Below are 20,324 nucleotides of genomic sequence, written 5' to 3'. Positions count from 1 at the left end.
TAAACCAAAGAACATGAAAAGTGCACCAAAACCAGACAGACTAAACTGATCTGAGTGGATTACATCAGGTGGGTCAAAAAGACAGGATGTGCTAGATGGGCTGTGAATGATATTTGTTCCATTTCAACATTTTTCTGAAGGAAACTGAAACAAATGAAAGAAATTGTCAACTTTTTCAACATTTAAATAAAAAACTTGCTACTGGCCTTGAAGCTTGAGGCAGTTTGAAAACTAACAGAGTTCAGCTTGATAGCTCTCAGAATGAACAAATCAAAAATTAAGGGGCATTCATGTTGGGCAGTTCTTTCACAATCTCCTGGATGATATAAAGCAGCAGTTGTCTGATTCTAGTACCATCATGCTAAGGCTCAATATTACTCAACATCCTGTACCCCAGGAAGAAGCCTAAATGTCAGTTTAGTTCAGAAGGTTGTGGGTTCAAGCCCCTTACTGGGACTTGAGCACAATCTGGTGCGAAAGGCTTACATTGTTGGAAATTCTGATTTTTGAGTGAGAAGCTAAACTGAGGCTCCATCTGCCTGGTAAGGCGGATGCAAAGATTCCACTATGTGATTTAAAGAGCAGGGACTTTTCCTTGTGTCCGAATCAACATTCCTCCTGGATCAATACCACCAAAAAGAGAAACATTATTGTCATTCAATCATTTTCTATTTGAAGGATATTACCATGCACAAACTAGCTGCTGCATTTGCCTCCACAACAGGGTCTGCAGTTAAAAAATAATCCACTGATTCTAAAGCATTTTGGAACATCATGATGAGCTATACAAATGCAAGTTCTTCCTTCTTTTTCACTTGTCTTGCTGAGAAGCTAGGATGACCATCAGCCTCAAGAAAACGAACATCATGGGGCAGGACGTCAGAAATGCTCCATCCATCAATATCGGCGACCACGCTCTGGAAGTGGTTCAAGAGTTCACCTACCTAGGCTCAACCATCACCAGTAACCTGTCTCTCGATGCAGAAATCAACAAGCGCATGGGAAAGGCTTCCATTGCTATGTCCAGACTGGCCAAGAGGATGTGGGAAAATGGCACACTGACACGGACACAAAAGTCCGAGTGTATCAAGCCTGTGTCCTCAGTACTTTGTTTTGCGGCAGCGAGGCCTGGTCCACGTATGTCAGCCAAGAGCGACGTCTTAACTCATTCCGTCTTCGCTGCCTCCGGAGAATCCTTGGCATCAGGTGGCAAGACCGTATCTCCAATGCAGAAGTTCTCGAGGCGGCCAACATCCCCAGCATATACACCCTACTGAGCCAATGGCGCTTGAGATGGCTTGGCCATGTGAGCCGCATGGAAGATGGTAGGATCCCCAAGGGCGCATTGTACAGCGAGCTCATCACTGGTATCAGACCCACTGGCCATCCATGTCTCCGCTTTAAAGACGTCTGCAAACGTGGCATGAAGTCCTGTGACATTGATCACAAGTCGTGGGAGTCAGTTGCCAGTGATCGCCAGAGCTGGCGGGCAGCCATAAAGACGGGGCTAAAGAGTGGCGAGTCGAAGAGACTTAGCTGTTGGCAGTTAAAAGACAGAAGCACAAGTAGAGAGCCAACTGTGTAACAGCCCCAACAACCAATTTTATCTGCAGCATCTGTGGAAGAGTCTGTCACTCTAGAATTGGCCTTTATAGCCACTCTAGGCACTGCTTCACAAACCACTGACCACCTCCAGGCGCTTACCCATTGTCTCTCGAGACAAGGAGGCCAAAGAAGAAGAAGAAGTTCTAGATTCCTCCATGAGGGGAAACATCCTCTCAGCAAGCCCCCACAAAATATTATATGTTTTAATATTCTGCTAAACTCCAATGAGTATAGGTCCAATCTGCTCAACTTTTCCTCATAAGACAACCCCTTCATCCCAGGAATCAGCCTAGTCAACCTTCTCTGAACTGCTTCCTCCTTAAGTATGGAGACCAAAACTGTACACAGTACTCTAGGCGCAGTCTCACCAATGCCCTGTACAGTTGTGGCAAGACTTCCCTACTTTTATACTCCATCCCCATGCAATAAATGTCAAAATTCCATTTGCCTTCCTAATTACTTGATGTACCTGCAAACTAATTTTTTATGATTCATGTACAAGGAGACTCAGATTCCTCTGTACCACAGCATTCTGCAGTCTCTCTCCATTTAGATAATATTCTGCTTTTCTATTAATTCCGCCAAAGTGGACAACCTCACATTTTCACATTATAGTGGCAGGTTGATAGGTAAATTAGCCATTATAAATTTCCCCTAGTGTAGGTAGGTGGTAGGAGAATGGTGAGGATGTGGTAGGGAATACGGGATTAATGTAGGATTAGTATAAATGGGTGGTTGATGGTCGGCACAGACTCGGTGGGCCGAAGGGCCTGTTTCAGTGCTGTATCTCTCTATGTTTCTATGTTTCTATGATGACACGTCTGCCAACACTTCTGGCTTGCCACCATGGGCTATCAATAGAATGTGGGGGTAACGAGATTAATTTTTGCCTGCGTTGTACTTTTGACACAATCTTTTTGTGCTGCTCTATCCATTGTCTCTCGAGATAAGGAGGCCCAAAAAGAAAGAAGAATCAGCATTTATACCTCCAGAGTCCCACCAAGTAGCTCATCACCAGAAACCATTAGTTCAAAGCACACAGTAGTTGAAGTAGCTATCAAGATGCAAGTTCATTTAGGCATACTCAACAGATATTTTGAGGTATTAACTAGTCACCCCAAGAAGGCCCACTGTATACAATCCCAAATATCTCAGAGTACTGTTACAAATGGCTCAATTGTTCAACAGAAATAAGAGTGCAATGCCTGGTTGTTTATAGTGTTGTTCTACTCAAGTGAACAGCATTAAAGGGGGAGTAAGGCAGAATCCCAAAGGCCCTCTGGTCACACAAAGAGTAGCCCATCAACCCAGGGGTAGTGACTTTGATTGACAGCAATTAATGAATAATTTGATCAGATGGAAACCTTCTGTGACTTGGTTGGTAGGGGCTTTGTCTCACAGCCTTAATGTTGAGGTTCTCAAAGAGAAATGCAGGGAACTTAAAGACAGATAGCATATTTGTAATGAATGTGAAATAATTTTTAAAGTACTATATCAGCCTGATAATTAGGTTATTCTGAGGGTTACAGTAAGCAAAAGTATGGTTGCCAAAGACAAGAAAGTCAGTTCCATCTTTATCGCTTTATAAATCAAGGATTGTAGGGAAAATATATTGCACTGTGAAAACTACGCATGTGCTCATTTATCTATCTCATGTAAATAGAACTATTTGTTGGTTAGAAGCCAGTGTCTGGACTCAATGGAGTGCTTTTCCAGACTACTGTCAATAAGGAGAAGCCACGTGATGTCACACTGTACATTCCAGGAACCAGTGACTGGGGTAAGGGTGTTCTATTACAATTCTTAGATCAAGGCATCATCCAATTAGATATGGAACTGAAAAAGATGAACTTCAGACCAGTTGGGATGTGAGGTGCACGAATGACTGGCGATGCTCAACCCAAGAAAAGATCCAGTGTAAAAAGTCAAAACCTGAGAAAATGCAACTAAATGGAAGACCCAAAAAAGCAGCCCAACAATTTGAAAGCTTTCTTGATGTCTGTTGGTACTCTCTCTTGCAGTGCAGCTGAATCTCAAAATATGTTTCAAACTACGAACAATATTGTTACAAACCTCAGAACAACATTCAGCTCAAATACAGTGTCATGTTTGGAAACTGAATGGGAGACCTCTTTGCTTTTGGGATCTAAATAAAACGAGATGCAAGCTATGATGGCAAATAACAAAAAGATTAAGGTGATGGGGTAACCTTATGATCATAATAGTTCGGGATAAAGTCGAAAGAGACTTCGAATTTTTAGAGTGAACAATCAACTTGTCCCACCGATGCAGAGCTGCAATAAAAACAGAAAATGCTGGAAACACTTGGATCAGGCAGAATCTACAATCTGCAGGGCTGCAATCAATAAGCCAACAGATTGTTCAACAATATAGCAAAAACAGTAAAACACAGGTCAGAGGAAGTCATCATCAAACTATGCAGTGCTCTGGTCAGACTGCATTTTAAACTGTATCTAGCCTGGAAACTAAGATATGAGAAAGACATTCAAGTGCTGGAATCGCAAAAGAAGAGACGAGCAAACATGATCTGAATTATGAGGAGTGACTGGAAAAACTTGGGTTTTTCAGCCTGGAAAGATATATTAGAATTGCTCTTATGTTAATGGAGGCAAATCCAGAATATTACTTCAAATTAAATTGGGAGAGTTAGACGCGGGGACACAGGTTCAAAGCAGTAAACATAAATTTAGGGCTGATATCAGAAACAGCTTCACACAGAGACTGAACAACACATGGAATGGACTCCCACATAAAGTAATGGAGGTAAAGACCCTGGAATCAGTGAAGAACGAACTGGATGCAACGAGGCGTGGGCTTTTGGAATGGATAAATTAACAACTTGTATTGATATAGCGCCTTTAACATAGTAAAACATCCTAAGATGCTTCACAAGAGCATTATAAAATAAAATATGACACCAATCCACATAAGGCAATATTAGGGCAGATGGCCAAAAACTTGGTTAAAGAGGTAAGTTTTAAGGAGCATCTTAAAGGGGAAAGAGAGGTAGAGGGGTTTAGGGAAGGAATTCCAGAGCTTAGGGCCTACCTAGGCAGCTGAAGGTATGGCCACCAATGGTGGAGCACTTAAAATCAGGGTTTCTCAAGAGGCCAACATTAGAGGAGTGCCGATATCTCGAAGCATTGTGGAGCTGGAGGAGATTACAGAGATAGGGAGGGGGTGAGGCTATGGAAAGATTTGATAACAAGGATGAGAATTTTAAAATTGAGCCAAAATACCAATGTAGGTCAGTGAGCAAGGGGTGATGGTGAATGGCACTTGGTGCAATTAAGGACACAGGCAGCAGAGTTATGGATGTCAAGTTTACGGAGGATAGAATGTGGGAGGTCGACCAGGAGAGTGTTGGAATTGTCAAGTCTAGAGGTAACAAAGGCATGGATGAGGCTTGCACAGATGAGTTGAGGCATGGCTGAAGTCGGGTGATGTTACATAGGTGGAAGTCGGTGGCTTTACTGATGGCATGGTTATGTAGTTGGAAGCTCATCTCCGAATCAAATGACACCAAGGTTGCGAACTGTCTGGTTCAACCTCAGACAGTTGCCCAACAGCCTTTCTCCTCCATAGCTATACAGTGATAAGGTCCTGTGGCAGAAATGAGGTGTTGTAATACTTTTTTTTAAAGACTTGGCAGTCTTTTTCAGTAACCTGGTGACAGATTAGTTTGTCTCTCATTCTGTACTGTAGGTGTGTTTGCCATTTGTTGTCTTTGAACTGACTTGAATAAAATGGCAGAAAAAAATATATATAATTGGATGTATTTCGATTTGTACCCGATTTCGTGGGTGGGTGGGTGTGTGGAAAGTTGGGGTTGGGGAAGAAGTGAAGGCTTCCTCTGGTCACTAATTCATTAAACAAAAAGAAACCATAATCTTTTAACAGTTCAAAACAGATTATTTCACAACGTACATAATTCACCATCATAGATATTATCTGTCCCGGTCAGATATATCCTTGGATGTGAAATAGCAACGACCTTAGAAAATACAGATATAAAAATCAGATTCCAAGTAAAAGCAAAAAACAATTCCGAAGGCCGGAACAATAAAGTTGCCAGGTCCCGTCCACCCATTCCTGAAATTGTCACCGGAGCTTCCACAATATTCCCCAGCAATGGCTTTTTAAAAGTTATTTCTTTGAATAAGTTCATCTTTAGGATCTGGCTTCAGGTTCAGCCATTTTCAGTTGTGCCCCTGATACTCACCCACACCGAGCCCCGGGCTGCACTTACAGCCAATCCTGTCTGAAACGGCAGTTTGGCCTTACAGCAACACGGAGCCACCCTAGGACCCCACAGGCCCCTTCATGGCCAGGCCGCAAACCGCAGCCGATCGACTGCAACTACCCAACACACGGCCTCCGCGGCTCCCACCCCAGCCTGCGGAACCCCGCGGCTCCAGGGAACGGCCAACTGCAGCAGAGCGCACCCTGCAGGTGGGATGTGCAGCGCGCAGCCCCAACAATGCAACAACCCCATCCACCCAGCAATGCATCTCCCCTCATCCCAGCAACGCAGCACCCCCATCCACCCCAGCAATGCGTCTTCCCTCATCCCAGCAACGCAACACCCCCATCCACCCCAGCAATGCATTTCCCAGCACCCCCAGAAACGCAGCACCCCCATCCACCCCAGCAATGCATCTTCCCTCAACGCAGGACCCCCATCCACCCCAGCAATGCATCTTCCCTCAACGCAGCACCCCCATCCACCCCAGCAATGCATCTTCCCTCAACGCAGCACCCCCATCCACCCCAGCAATGCATCTTCCCTCAACGCAGCACCCCCATCCACCCCAACAATGCATTTCCCAGCACCCCAGAAACGCAGCACCACCATCCACCCCAGCAATGCAGCACCCCATCCCCTCCAGCAATGCATCTCCCCTCATCCCAGCAACGCTGCACCCCCATCCACTCCAGCACCGAGGAGAGGGACATGACGGATGTTGAGGTTAGGGATTACTCTAGGTCAAGTCGGCATAAGGAGGGAGGAAGTGTTGGGTATTCTAAAAGGCATTAAGGTGGACAACTCCCCAGGTCCGGATGGGATCTATCCCAGGTTACTGAGGGAAGCGAGAGAGGAAATAGTTGGGGCCTTAACAGATATCTTTGCAGCATCCTTAAACACGGGTGAGGTCCCGGAGGACTGGAGAATTGCTAATGTTGTCCCCTTGTTTAAGAAGGGTAGCAGGGATAATCCAGGTAATTATAGACCGGTGAGCCTGACGTCAGTGGTAGGGAAGCTGCTGGAGAAGATACTGAGGGATAGGATCTATTCCCATTTGGAAGAAAATGGGCTTATCAGTGATAGGCAACATGGTTTTGTGCAGGGAAGGTCATGTCTTACCAACTTAATAGAATTCTTTGAGGAAGTGACAAAGTTGATTGATGAGGGAAGGGCTGTAGATGTCATATACATGGACTTCAGTAAGGCGTTTGATAAGGTTCCCCATGGTAGGTTGATGGAGAAAGTGAAGTCGCATGGGGTCCAGGGTGTACTAGCTAGATGGATAAAGAACTGGCTGGGCAACAGGAGACAGAGAGTAGCAATGGAAGGGAGTTTCTCAAAATGGAGATGTGTGACCAGTGGTGTTCCACAGGGGTCCGTGCTGGGACCACTGTTGTTTGTGATATACATAAATGATTTGGAGGAAAGTATAGGTGGTCTGATTAGCAAGTTTGCAGACGACACTAAGATTGGTGGAGTAGCAGATAGTGAAGGGGACTGTCAGAGAATACAGCAGAATATAGATAGATTGGAGAGTTGGGCAGAGAAATGGCAGATGGAGTTCAATCCGGGCAAATGCGAGGTGATGCATTTTGGAAGATCCAATTCAAGAGTGAACTATACAATAAATGGAAAAGTCCTGGGGAAAATTGATGTACAGAGAGATTTGGGTGTTCAGGTCCATTGTTCCCTGAAGGTGGCAACGCAGGTCAATAGAGTGGTCAAGAAGGCATACGGCATGCTTTCCTTCATCGGATGGGGTATTGAGTACAAGAGTTGGCAGGTCATGTTACAGTTGTATATGACTTTGGTTCGGCCACATTTGGAATACTGCGTGCAGTTCTGGTCGCCACATTACCAAAAGGATGTAGATGCTTTGGAGAGGGTGCAGAGGAGGTTCACCAGGATGTTGCCTGGTATGAAGGGCGCTAGCTATGAAGAGAGGTTGAGTAGATTAGGATTATTTTCATGAGAAAGACAGAGGTTGAGGGGGGACCTGATTGAGGTGTACAAAATCATGAGAGGTATAGACAGGGTGGATAGCAAGAAGCTTTTTCCCAGAGTGGGGGATTCAATTACTAGGGGTCACAAGTTCAAAGTGAGAGGGGAAAAGTTTAGGAGGGATATGCGTGGAAAGTTCTTTACGCAGAGGGTGGTGGGTGCCTGGAACGCGTTGCCAGCGGAGGTGGAAGACGCGGGCACGATAGCGTCTTTTAAGATGTATCTAGACAGATACATGAATGGGCAGGAAGCAAAGAGATACAGACCCTTAGAAAATAGGCGACAGGTTTAGATAGAGGATCTGGATCGGCGCAGGCTTGGAGGGCCGAAGGGCCTGTTCCTGTGCTGTAATTTTCTTTGTTCTTTGTTCTTAGCAATGCCGCACACCCATCCACCCCAGGAATGCAGCACCCCCATCCACCTCAGCAATGCAGTATCCTATTCCCTCCAGCAATGCATCTCCCCTCATCCCAGCAATGCAGCACCCCCCGTCCACACCAGCAATGCATCTTCCCTCATCCCAGCAACGCAGCACCCCCATCCACTCCAACAATGCAGCACCCCCCATCCACCTCAGCAATGCAGCACCCCATCCCCTCCACCAATGCATCTCCCCTCATCCCAGCAATGCAGCACCACCATCCACCCCAGCAATGCAGCACTGCCATCCACCCCAGCAATGCATCTCCCCTCATCCCAGCAATGCTGCACCCCATCCACCCGAGCAATGCATCTCCCAGCACCCCAGCAATGCAGCCCCCCATCCACCCTCGCAATGCAGCACTGCCATCCACCCCAGCAATGCATCTCCCCTCATCCCAGCAAGGCAGCACCCCAATCCACCCCAGCAATTCAGCAGCCCATCCCCTCCAGCAATGCCGCACACGCATCCACCCCAGGAATGCAGCACCCCCATCCACCTCAGCAATGCAGTATCCTATTCCCTCCAGCAATGCATCTCCCCTCATCCCAGCAATGCAGCACCCCCATCCACTCCAGCAATGCAGCACCTCCATCCACCCCAGGAATGCAGCACCCCCATCCCCTCCAGCAATGCATCTCCCCTCATCCCAGCAATTCAGCACCCCCCAATCCACTCCAGCAATGCAGCAGCCCCCATCCACTCCAGCAATGCAATCTGCCCATTCACCCCAGCAATGCATCTCCCCTCATCCCAGCATGCAGCACCTCCCTAATCTACTCCAGCAATGCAATTCCCCTCATCCCCCAGCAAACCTCTCTCAATGCAATGCAGTTGCACTCACTTCTTCCAATTCCCCTCACATCTCCCCCAGCAGCACAGTGCCTCTCACTCCCCAGCAATGCAACTTCCCTCATCCCCTAGCTATGCAGTTCCTGTCACCCACCCAGTAGCACAACTCCACTCACTCCAGCAACACTGCTTTTCTCACTCTCCAGCAATGCAGCCCTGAATAGTCTCACTACAAGCAACACAACCCACAAGCCCAACTAAACTGCTCCTGTGCAGCACCACCTCCAAACCAAAACCGCTGTCAAACAGCCCTCATCTGAACAATGCAGTTCCTGCAAAAGCCACAAACCCAGCAAGGCTGCTACTTACACAGTCCTTACTCCAACAACACAGCTCCCGATAGCCCACGCTCCCAGAAACTTTTCTGCAGTCCCCAAACTTAGCAACACCTCTATATCCAGCAATGTTGCATTTTCACAGCATTCACCCCAATCATAGTAACTGCTTCCACATAACTCACTAAGCAATACAGCCATCATACAGCCTTCATCACATATCTCCAGTACTGTTGCTCCTATCATTACCATTTGTAATGCTGCTCTCACTTAGTAATCTTCAAGCAACACAGCTCACACCCCAACGTAGCTCCTGCACAGCCGGATAGTCCCACATAACCCACAACAGCAGCAACACTGAAGTATAGTTTCCCCACCCCATCAATACAGTACTTTCACAGGTTCCATCCCCAAAAGAAGATGCCCACATTTCCTTTCACCCCAACTGTTATGAATGCTGGACTTGGAAACATGATTATGTTTTAAAAATGTGAGATGTTTAAGATGGAGTCGGGCAGGTCGGGTGACATCACATCCCCTCTGCTGAAGGACAACAGTTCAAAGACTTTTTTTGAATAAAAGAGACTTCAGGGGTAACACCTCAAGAACAATAGGTTTCCCCCTCCCAGACTTTCGGGTCATCAAACAAGGAGTCAGTGGTTCTGAAGATGCAAATATGCCAAGCAGCTGTTAGCACCTGGAAACAATGGAAGACCCAAGTGGCTCTTTGAAACCAGACTTCTGGACTCTGCATATTGCAACAGGTCAATAAGCTATTGCCTTTTGAGTCTAGATAAACTTAACAGACTTCCTGAAGGCAGACAGACTGTAAGAGAAGAAACCAGTGGTTGTGGCCTCAAAAGAGAGAGAGAGAGGAGACACCTGCTCACAGAAGCTTGATACGGCAAAAGGCTGTGAAGACTTGAACCTGCTCACACCTGAACGCAGTAGAAGACCAGCAGGATCACCATCACCTTATTCATGGATGTCCAGGTTGAAAGTGCTCGGAGAAGTGAGCGAAGAGGACATTGATTTTTGAAAAGGTCTGGGAAATCCATTGCAACTGGGAAGATTTTGGGACTTTTAACCGCAAAGATTTCACCATCAAAGGGGACTGTGTAACGTATCAGTGTGGTGTGAGGTTTTCAAATATTTTAAGAAGTAAACAAAATTCCTTTCTTTGTAATTTGGGTTATCAGCTACTTACAAAGTACTATTTGGTTAATGGGGGTTTCTTTTAGTTTAATTGTTATAATAAAAGTCTTAAAACATGAAATCTTGTTGTGTAATTCTTTAAATTGGTGTGGGGTTCATATCTCATATTTTTCATGTAAACAATTTCATTGAGGTCATAACACAACAACAAAGCATTCGCATTGTCTCCATCACCTCTGGCAATGTTGCAAATACACAGCTCACACTTCAGCACCACTGCTCCTGCCAAGTTCACACCTCAACAATACTGGGAACACATACCCCACATTCCGAGTTATATCACTCCATACAGCAAATACCCATACCATATGTAACGCATTCAGGCGTAAAGTTACCGCACCAGCAACATAGTTTCCACACGAATTGTTGATGCTAAACAATCTTGCTGTTCTGATTTATGTTTTTCTCTGTATAGAGTGTTAAGGAAGGAAGAGGGCACCTGGTGGGGAATCATTGTGATATCATAGTGTCATGACGTCACAATCCTCTTAATAAAGGGGAGGTTACCTGCATGTGATCCCACCCCAGGATGTTACCTGGTGCTGGCTGTGTGAAAAAGATGTTGTTGGAGGAACTTCTGTTTCATAATTGGTATGTTATGTTATGTAATGCACAAGGTTATGAATTTGAGGTAACTGCATCTATCCAATTCTGGATGTATTACCGGGAATTCTGATTTTTTTATTGTTTAGGGGATTAAATTCCATAACTGTTCATTATTATTGTATTCGTGGCTTCATCTTTATATGCATTTCTTCACCTATGTATTTTTCACTTATGCATTTAATTTTCATCTCTTATCATTTTCTGTTCCGAAGCATAGCAAGATATACCAGATTGGAGTCAAGTACCTGATTTTTAACGATACTAAGGAGAGGGAGTCATGGAGTTTAGCAACACTGGGGAGCACTCCTGGGGATTGGTAGCACTGGGAGTTGGGGAGATTCCAGTTTAACAGACTGGGGCAGCAAAGTCCTGTGGAGTGTCAGCACTGAGGACAGAACATTTGGGGTTTGGCAAAACTGGAGGGTGGAATGGGGTTTACGTTTCATGATAGATTCCTGGAGTCTATTAGCAGTGGGAGGGGAAAAAAGCCAAGATCTGTAAGCATGGGGGTGGGGCAAGGTCTGGAAACATTGGAATAGAGATCCCAGGAGAATACTGCAGAGGGAAGCTCTGGGCACATTAGGACAGGACCTTAGATATGAAATCACTTTGGTGGATTTCTGGGCACAGGGAGGACTAGGAATGTGGTCTAGGTGCTGTTGCCATCCCAGGATCTGCAAATAAGGAAGTAACTCTCATTAAAGTCACAAATTACATCCTTTGTGACTGTAACAAAGGTAAACTTTCTCTCCTCGTCCTTCTTGACCTGTCTGCAGACTTTGAAACGGTTAACCACACCATCCTCCTCCAACGCCTCTCCACTGTCGTCCAGCTGGGTGGGACTACTCTCACCTGGTTCCAGTCTTATCTATCTAATCATAGTCAGAAAATCACTTGCAATGGCTTCTCTTCCTGCTCCCACACCATTACCTATCTTTGGCCCCCTCCTATTTCTCATCTACGTGCTGCCCCTTGGCGACATCATTCAAAAGAATGGCATTAGTTTTCACATGTATGCTGGCGACATCCAGCTCTACCTCACCACCACTTCTCTCAACTCCTCCACTGGTGCCAAATTATCAGTCTGCCTATCCGACATCCAGACAGTACTGGATGAGCCACAATTTTCTCCAATGAAATACTGGGAAGACAAACCATTGTTTTCAGTCCACGGCTCAACGGGCCGAATGGCCTACTCCTGTTCCTATGTTCCTCATCCAAAAGACAGCACGTCCGACAATGTAGCACTCCCTCAGTACTGCACTGAAGTGTCAGCTTAGATTTTTACACTGAAGTCCTGGAGTAGGACTTGAACCTTCTGACTCAGAGGTGAGAGTGCTAGCTACCAACTGAGCCACTGTCTAAACTATCACCATTGAAAGGTTAAATCAATGGAATTGCGGGGGGGAATGGATTAAATGCAGATGGATGGGGAAGTGGAATCTTCGGGGTCAGATCATTAAGCCGACTGTGAGCCCATTTTAATATGGCAGCATTTGCTGACGCTACCACTAGGCGGCGTTGCAGTGGCACATGCGCAAATGCAGCATGTGCCACTAAAAGGTCACAGTCTGTGACTTCAGGCAGCTGCCAGGACTAAAGATGGCGCTGCTCAAATAATCGCACGAAGGCAACCTAACCTAAACATATGGCAGCACACAATGGCAGGAGAGAGCGAGCGAGCGGGCAGGCCGGGGACGGAGGGGAGTGGAGCGGGCCGGGAACGGAGGGGAGCGAAGCGGGCCAGGGATGGGGGGGAGCGGAGCGGCCGAAAGGGCTGAGCGGCCGGCGAGAGCAGCGAGGGGGGGAGCGGAGCGGCCGGACAGAGCAGTGAGGGCGGGCAGCGGAGCATCCGAATGGGCGGAGAGGGGAGGAGTGGAGCTTGGCGTATGCATGAATTTCCGTTGGCATGTTGGCATTGCATTGCTGTATGCGTAAAGCACATGCGCAGAGGCAGACCAGACATGTTGCCCAAAGATGCACACGTCACGCGATGACGTCATCGGCTCATGCGCTAACCAGTCCTGGCAAGTCGGAACGCAGCGCACGCACAGAGCAGGAGCCCGTCTGCGCACCTTGGTGCAGCCTGATGACGTCAGTGGCCGGCTGTGTTGTCAGGAATCACTTTGTTGTTTTAATATATGATGCTCTGATCTCTAAGTAAGCCACGTTTAGAACACAATATTTGGATGAGTCAACATTCAGCAGCGGCGGCAGCTTCCTCCAATCCCGGGGCAGCAGCGGCAGAGCCGGTAGCACCTTCCTCCAATCCTGGGGCAGTAGCGGCAGAGCCGGCAGCACCTTCCTCCAATCCTGGGGCAGCAGCGGCAGAGCTGGCAGCACCTTCCTCCAATCCTGGGGCAGCAGCGGCAGAGCCGGCAGCACCTTCCTCCAATCCCGGGGCAGCAGCCAACCCTAGATCTGGCTGGTTATGCGCATGTCCGGCAAGAACAAGACACGGAGGGTGGAGGTAATGCGCGTGTGCAACTACAGTGTCGGAAATGTGTCCGTCACTTTAACAGTTCCCATCGGCACAGGCAGGAGTGAACTTGGTCAGGTATGTTTATGGGATGTGAAGCATGGGTCTTACTAAGTTGAGAGGAACAAATCAGTACCAGATAATATTATTTATTTCCCCTATTCTGTCTAGACCCTCTTAATACAATTACTGTCGCGTCTGTGAAAAATCACACTGCTACCGGTCGTAATATTCGAGTGAACTAATGTTGGTCACATCTGTCTTTTTTAAAACCTTCCGAACTACTATTTATTGAATTAAGGCTTTATCAATAAGGGCATAGAGTACAAAAGCAAGAAAGTTGTGTTGAACCTGTATAAAACACGGGATTGGCCTCGACTGGAGTATTCTGGGCACCACGCTTTAGGAAGGGTGCAGAAAAGATTCATGAGAATGGTTCCAGAGATGAGGAACTTCAGTTATGCATTTTCTGTTCTCATTGGAAAAGCTGGAGCTGTCCTTCTTTGGAGGAGAAGGTTGAGCGGCGATTTTATAGAGGTATTCAAAATCATGAGGGGTCTGGACAGAGTAGATAGGGAGAAACTGTGTCTTGGTGGAAGAGTTGAGTAACTAAGGATTTAAGGTGATTGGCAAAAGAAGCAATGGTGAAATGAGAAAAAGCATTTTTTATACAATAAGTAGTTAGGATCTGGTACATACTGGCTGCAACAGATTCAGTTGAGGCTTTCAAAAGGGAATTGGATATTTATCTAAAGAGAAAAGCTGCAAAGCTATGGGAAAATGGCAGTGGAGTGAGACGAGGTGAGTTGCTCTCGCAGAGAGCCGGCACTGATATAATGGACTGATTGGCCTCCTATGCTGTAACCATTCAATGATTCTATGATAACATTTAACCAATGTTATAATAAAAGCCCAATACTGCAGATGCTGGGAATCCTCAGCAGGTCTGGCAGCATCTGTGGAGAGAGAAGCAAAGTCGACGCTTCAGGTCAGTGACCCCTCATTAGAACTTTAACCAATGTTACTTGTGTTGAAAAGGATTGTAGGCTTTAATTTAAAGTTAATGATTAAATAATGCATTTATATAGCTTCTTTCAGTACCTCAAGACGTCCCAACACAGCCAGTGATGCACTTTAGAAGTGTAATACAGTTTTGTAATGTAGGGTGTTACAACCGAGGTGGGAGGAGTGCATTGTTTATTCTAGTTCCACTTCTCTGAGGGTCCCAACATATATTTAAATTTTTTCCCACTTACTGATATGGTCAATCATTTTTTTTATTCGTTCCTGGGATGTGGGCATTGCTGGCTAGGCAAGCATTTGTTGCCCATCCCTAATTGCTCTTGAGAAGGTGGTGGTGAACTGCCTTCTTGAACTGCTGCAGTGCTGTTGGTGTAGGTACACCTACCGTGCTGTTAGGAAGGGAGTTCCAGGATTTTGACCCAACGACAGTGAAGGAACTGTGATATAGTTCCAAGTCAAGATGGTGTATGGCTTGGAGGGGAACTTGCAGGTGGTGGTGTTCTCATGCATCTGCTGCCCTTGTCCTTCCAGGTGATAGAGGTTGCGGGTTTGGAAGGTGCTGTCTAAGGAGCCTTGGTGCATTGCAGCAGTGTGTCTTGGAGATGATATACACTGTTGCCGCTGTGTGTGGAGGGAGTGAATGTTTGTGGATGGGGTGCCAGTCAAGCGAGCTGCTTTGTCCTGGATGGTGTCGGGCTTCTTGAATGTTTTTGGAGCTGCACCCATCCAGGCAAGTGGAGTGTATTGCATCACACTCCTGATTTGTACCTTGCAGTTGGTGGACAGGCTTTGGGGAGTCAGGAGATGTGTTACTCGCTGCAGAATTCCTAGCCTCTGACCTGAATCATAGACTCTTTTTATCCCAGAATAAAACACACCAACCAGGTTGCTTTAATGAACAACAAAATTATCAGGTTATTATAAAACAAGTCTTAACCAGTAATGGAGTAAATGATAAACAGACAGATTGAAATATTAAAGTTCCCTTTTTACCGTAGCCCCTCTTACTTTCACACACACATATAAACCCGTTAACTGGAAAAATAAAGGGATTTTTGTTTTTAGAGCTCTATTACAGACAGAAAAACACTTGGGCTGAATGCTTACTCATTCTTGAAGAAACAGCAAACTGGCATACAGTCTGGCCTCCGAATACGTGTAGACAGATCACTGGGATCTTTTAGAACAGTTCCTTTCAGGCAGCGTTGAGAATTAATTTAGCAGGCTTTTCTTCATAGACAGGAGACAAGATGAGTTGACACAGTGGACTTCTCGGGGTCTTTTAGAGAGGTGCTGGAAAGCTGAGGTTGTGGTCTTCTCTCCTTCCTTGGAAATTTTCTTCTCTCATTGGAAGTTCTGACCCTTTTTATACAGTTCAACCCCAACTCAAAAAATTCAAAAGTGAAACCGACAATAGGAGGTCAACCTTTTAACCACCATCAATTTTGACCTGTCACATCTTTGTAAACAACTTCTCCAGGTGTACAAATAGTCATTTGGTAGAACAGAACTTGAGTATTGCTGAAAATAGAGACATTGTGTCGAAGCTTTTCGTCTTGCACTCATCAGGACAATTTGCAAGAATACCAATGTAAGGGAAAGCAACAAATTTATACTGTATGAGAAGAGAGTGCTAATTGGTTGGCAAGTGGACTCTGATTGTTCGAGGTCTTGCCATGGAGAATGCACTGGTTTATGGTGACTGACAGTTAACTGCCAAGCTTGTTTGAAATTTAAACCAGGCAGCTTGACTCTGGTCAAGGCATTGCCCTGAGGAGTGAACCAGCGCATGGCTGTCACTTATTTTGTTTAGCTCAAACAGGCGCAATGTGTATACATGTTCTTTCTGTCTGGAAAAAGTATACAGATAATATGACTTTAAAATGGAGACTGAATTGGACCCTAGTCCAAATATCTCTCTTTTGGTTGAAGACTACACTTGTTCTTGACTCTTAGTAGCAGAATCAAGATTTAAAAATTGACTATCAATTTCCAAAAGGTAACTATTTCAAAAAAAGAAAGTGGAATAGCAGCCTTGCTATTTTACCAAGCATGTAATTTTGTACATGGGTGAATCAAATGTACAGTTGGGCTCTGTTTCCAAGGGTGCGTTAAATCTGAGCGAGATCAGTAACATGCATGCTACTGCAACTGGCCTTATGGTCACAGGCTGGGCCCAAGTGGATTTTGAAATGAATTACCTAATTACTAAAATAAAACTATTAATAAAATCTTTGAAATTCTTTAGTTTATATATTTCATGAGAATTGAACCAAATTTTTTGTGCATTAACACAATGTTTTTATATTGTACATTGGTCATAAACATCTTTTAAGTATTAAACTTGGCTCATTCTCCACTCTTAATTCAGAAGGTAATGGGGTTCAGGTTGCATTCCAGAACTTGAGCACATAACCCAAAATAAACCTCCACTAGGGTATCAGGATAGTGCAGTGTGAACAGTGGTGCTCAGATAGGATGTTAAACTGAGTCTTCCTGTGTAGGTGCATGTAATATCCCATGGTACAGTACTTTATTGATGAAATGATCATTTGGTCACTTATCTCATTGCTGTTTGTAGAACTTGCTGTGTGCAAGTTGATTGTCGTGTTTGTCCACAGAACAACAGTGACTATATTTCAAAGAAGAGATTTTGCTGACTGAAATGTTTTGGGACACCCTGAGCATTTTAAATAAAGACTTGCATTTATATAGCACCTTTCACAACCTCAGGACTTCCCTAAGGACTTGGCAGTCAATGAAATACTTTGAAGTCTACTCACTGTTCTAATATAGGAAATGCAGCAGCCAATTTGCACACAGCAAACTTAGACAAACAGCAATGTGATAATGACCCCATAATCTGTTTCTGTGATGTTGATTGAGGGATGAATACTGGCCAGCACCAGGGATAACTCTTCTGCTCTTCTTCAAAATAGTGTCATGGGATCTCTTAAGTCCAGTGAGAAAGCAGATGGGGCTTCTGTTTAATTTTATAGTTAAACGTACTATGTAAATAGAAGTTGTCTTTGAGCAAACATTTTGGAGCTATTTTGTATGATATTACAAAATCTCATTCACTTTAAATGCAGGTTATATACAATAATGTCAGCAAGAACTGCCACTGTCCATGCCAAGTGGATTATAGGAAAAGTGATTGGGACAAAAATGCAGAAGACTGCCAAAGTCAGAGTAACTAGACTTGTCCTGAATCCATATTTGTTAAAGGTAAAGTGGATTATTTTGAGGTATATAAAGTGTTATATAGATTTAAGAGAAAATGATCATTTATTAATTCTGAAACCTTTTTTTAAACATCTTGTTGGTTCATTTTAATCAGACTATGGAGTGGTTGAGGAATTAATTGGGGAGACGGTGACATAGTGGTAAAGTCATGGAACTAGTAATCCAGAGGTCTATTCTAATGCCTCGGGGGCACAGGTTCAAATCCTACCACAGCAGCTGGTGGAATTTAAATTCAATTAATAAAAATCTGGAACTGAAAGCTAGTCTTTGTAACGGTGCCATGAAACTATAATCAATTGTTGTAAAAACTCATCTTTGGAGAAGGAAATCTGCTGTCCTTACCTGGTATGACCTACATATGACTCCAGTCCCACAACCATGTGGTTGACTCTAAAATGGCCTAGCAAGCCACTCAGTGTGAGGCAATTAGGGATGGGCAACAAATGCTGACCTTACCAGCAATGCCCATATCCTATGAAAGAATAAAACAATATTCCCAATTAATTATTTCCAACACTTCCTATCATTTCTAAAATCTGTCTATACAGTTTTATTGGTTTCTAATCGGAACTTTATCACTTTTACTTTTGGTTAAAATATTGTGAGCAATATTAAATACTCCAGGTAGTACTTCCAAGATTTAACAGTTATAATTTTAATGATTTTAAGACACTAAATATTTACATTTTCCCTTTGGAACCATTCATTAATGTCCTGAACTGCGAAATAGTTTTAAATGTAGAAATATTTATATAAAATAGAAAAATTGCTTTGCATATTCTCAATTCAATTTTATATGTGTGTTTACAGCCAGTGTCTACGTGTGTTTTAACTAATGCTCAGCTTGGTGGTGTATGTTTTTACGAATATGCTGTAATTTTATATCATAAAAGTTTGAGTTTCACACCCACAATTTCACATATGGTGAATGTTGGACCAGTCAACAGCAATAAGATAATACATAGTTTCGCGTTATTCTATTAATGATACTATCAGATTGCTGTTAAAAACCCAACTGGTTCACTAATAGCCTTTAGGAAAGAAAACCTTCCGTCCTTACCTCGTCTGGCCTATATGCAACTCTCATCTCACACCAACATGATTGACTCTTAACTCTCCTCTGAAGTGGCCTAGCGAGCCCAGTTAGATTGGGGCAACTAGGGATGGGCAATAAATGCCAGTCTTGTTAGTGATACCCATAGCCTCAGAACACATTTTTTAAAAATGCCCACCACACCTAAGCTAATACGCACCTGCCAGCAGATAAATCTGGCCATCAGGGTTTGCTGTCTGCTCTTAGACAGAAATGCTCTTGGAGGTTTTAAGAGTGGAAACAAACTTTTTTAAAGTGAGAACTGCATGCTATATGTACTTTTTAAAAAGGCATTTTAAAATGTTCATTCTTCCACAGTTTTATAATAAAAGGAAGACCTATTTTGCTCATGATCCAAAAGAACAGTGCACTGTGGGTGATATCGTGCTTCTGAAGGCTTTGTCTGAACGAAGGACCAAGCATGTTAAACATGAACTGGCAGAAATTGTATTCAAAGTTGGAAATATCATTGATGCTATCACACAAAAACGCTGCAGTGGAAGCAGAATAATTGAGCCCCTGAAAGACTCTGATTCAGACGTGGGATCCCTGAATGATCATATGAAGAAGTTAGAGATCAATAATGTACAGAGTAATTCAGAACATATAATTTCTGCAAGTTGAACTATAAATAAAATGTTTGTAAATATGAATGTATTTAATGAACATTCATGCTGCAAATGTTCAAATTAGACAATAGAGGCTTTTATTTTAAAGGGAAAGAGATGTGTAATGATTCTGCCATTTCTCATTCATGTTTTCCTGTACTTGGGCGAACTTTGATTTTCTGAAACCTTAATAAAAGCAAACGATTGTGTATAATCAGCATCTGAGCTCTTCATTTCTTTATATATTTTCACATTCAATCCTCAAGTGATCAGGCTGCTGTTTTGTTGAAGTACTGATGGATTTCCCATGAAATTTCCCCTGATCAGTCAAAAGGTACACTGTCTTTATAGCAATAGGGTTATATGCCATGTAACATGCCAGGATAGAACATGATAACAAAAAGCTCCCAGTGAACATTTAATAATTAACTAGTGGATGTACAATGATGCTGCTAACAATGAGCTGGAGTAGATGGGAGCAGGAAGTTACAATGGATAAAATTATGGCCGTTGGAGTTCAACATAGGGAAGTGTGAGGTCACCTCCTTTGGATCTGAGAAATCGGAATATTTTCTTAATGGTGAGAGACTAGAAGCTGCAGAAGCGCAAAAAGATTTTGTGTCCATGTACACA

The 20,324-nt window shown here is 44.2% G+C and overlaps 1 protein-coding gene across 1 annotated transcript; it reads left to right on the top strand.

Moving 5' to 3' along the window:
• The first annotated feature begins 13,695 nt into the window (after nt 1-13,695).
• On the top strand, nt 13,696-19,905 carry mrps17 (mitochondrial ribosomal protein S17). The gene is made up of 3 exons (XM_068009956.1): nt 13,696-13,799; nt 17,837-17,972; nt 19,402-19,905. The coding sequence occupies exons 2-3, from the start codon at nt 17,850-17,852 to the stop codon at nt 19,705-19,707; spliced, it is 429 nt and encodes a 142-aa protein (XP_067866057.1). The 5' UTR covers nt 13,696-13,799; nt 17,837-17,849; the 3' UTR covers nt 19,708-19,905.
• Nucleotides 19,906-20,324: the final 419 nt, after the last annotated feature.

The sequence above is a fragment of the Heterodontus francisci genome, chromosome 30 (genome assembly GCF_036365525.1).
Source record: "Heterodontus francisci isolate sHetFra1 chromosome 30, sHetFra1.hap1, whole genome shotgun sequence".
In the NCBI taxonomy this organism is placed as follows: domain Eukaryota; kingdom Metazoa; phylum Chordata; class Chondrichthyes; order Heterodontiformes; family Heterodontidae; genus Heterodontus; species Heterodontus francisci.
This window is presented reverse-complemented; position numbering and strand designations above follow the sequence as displayed.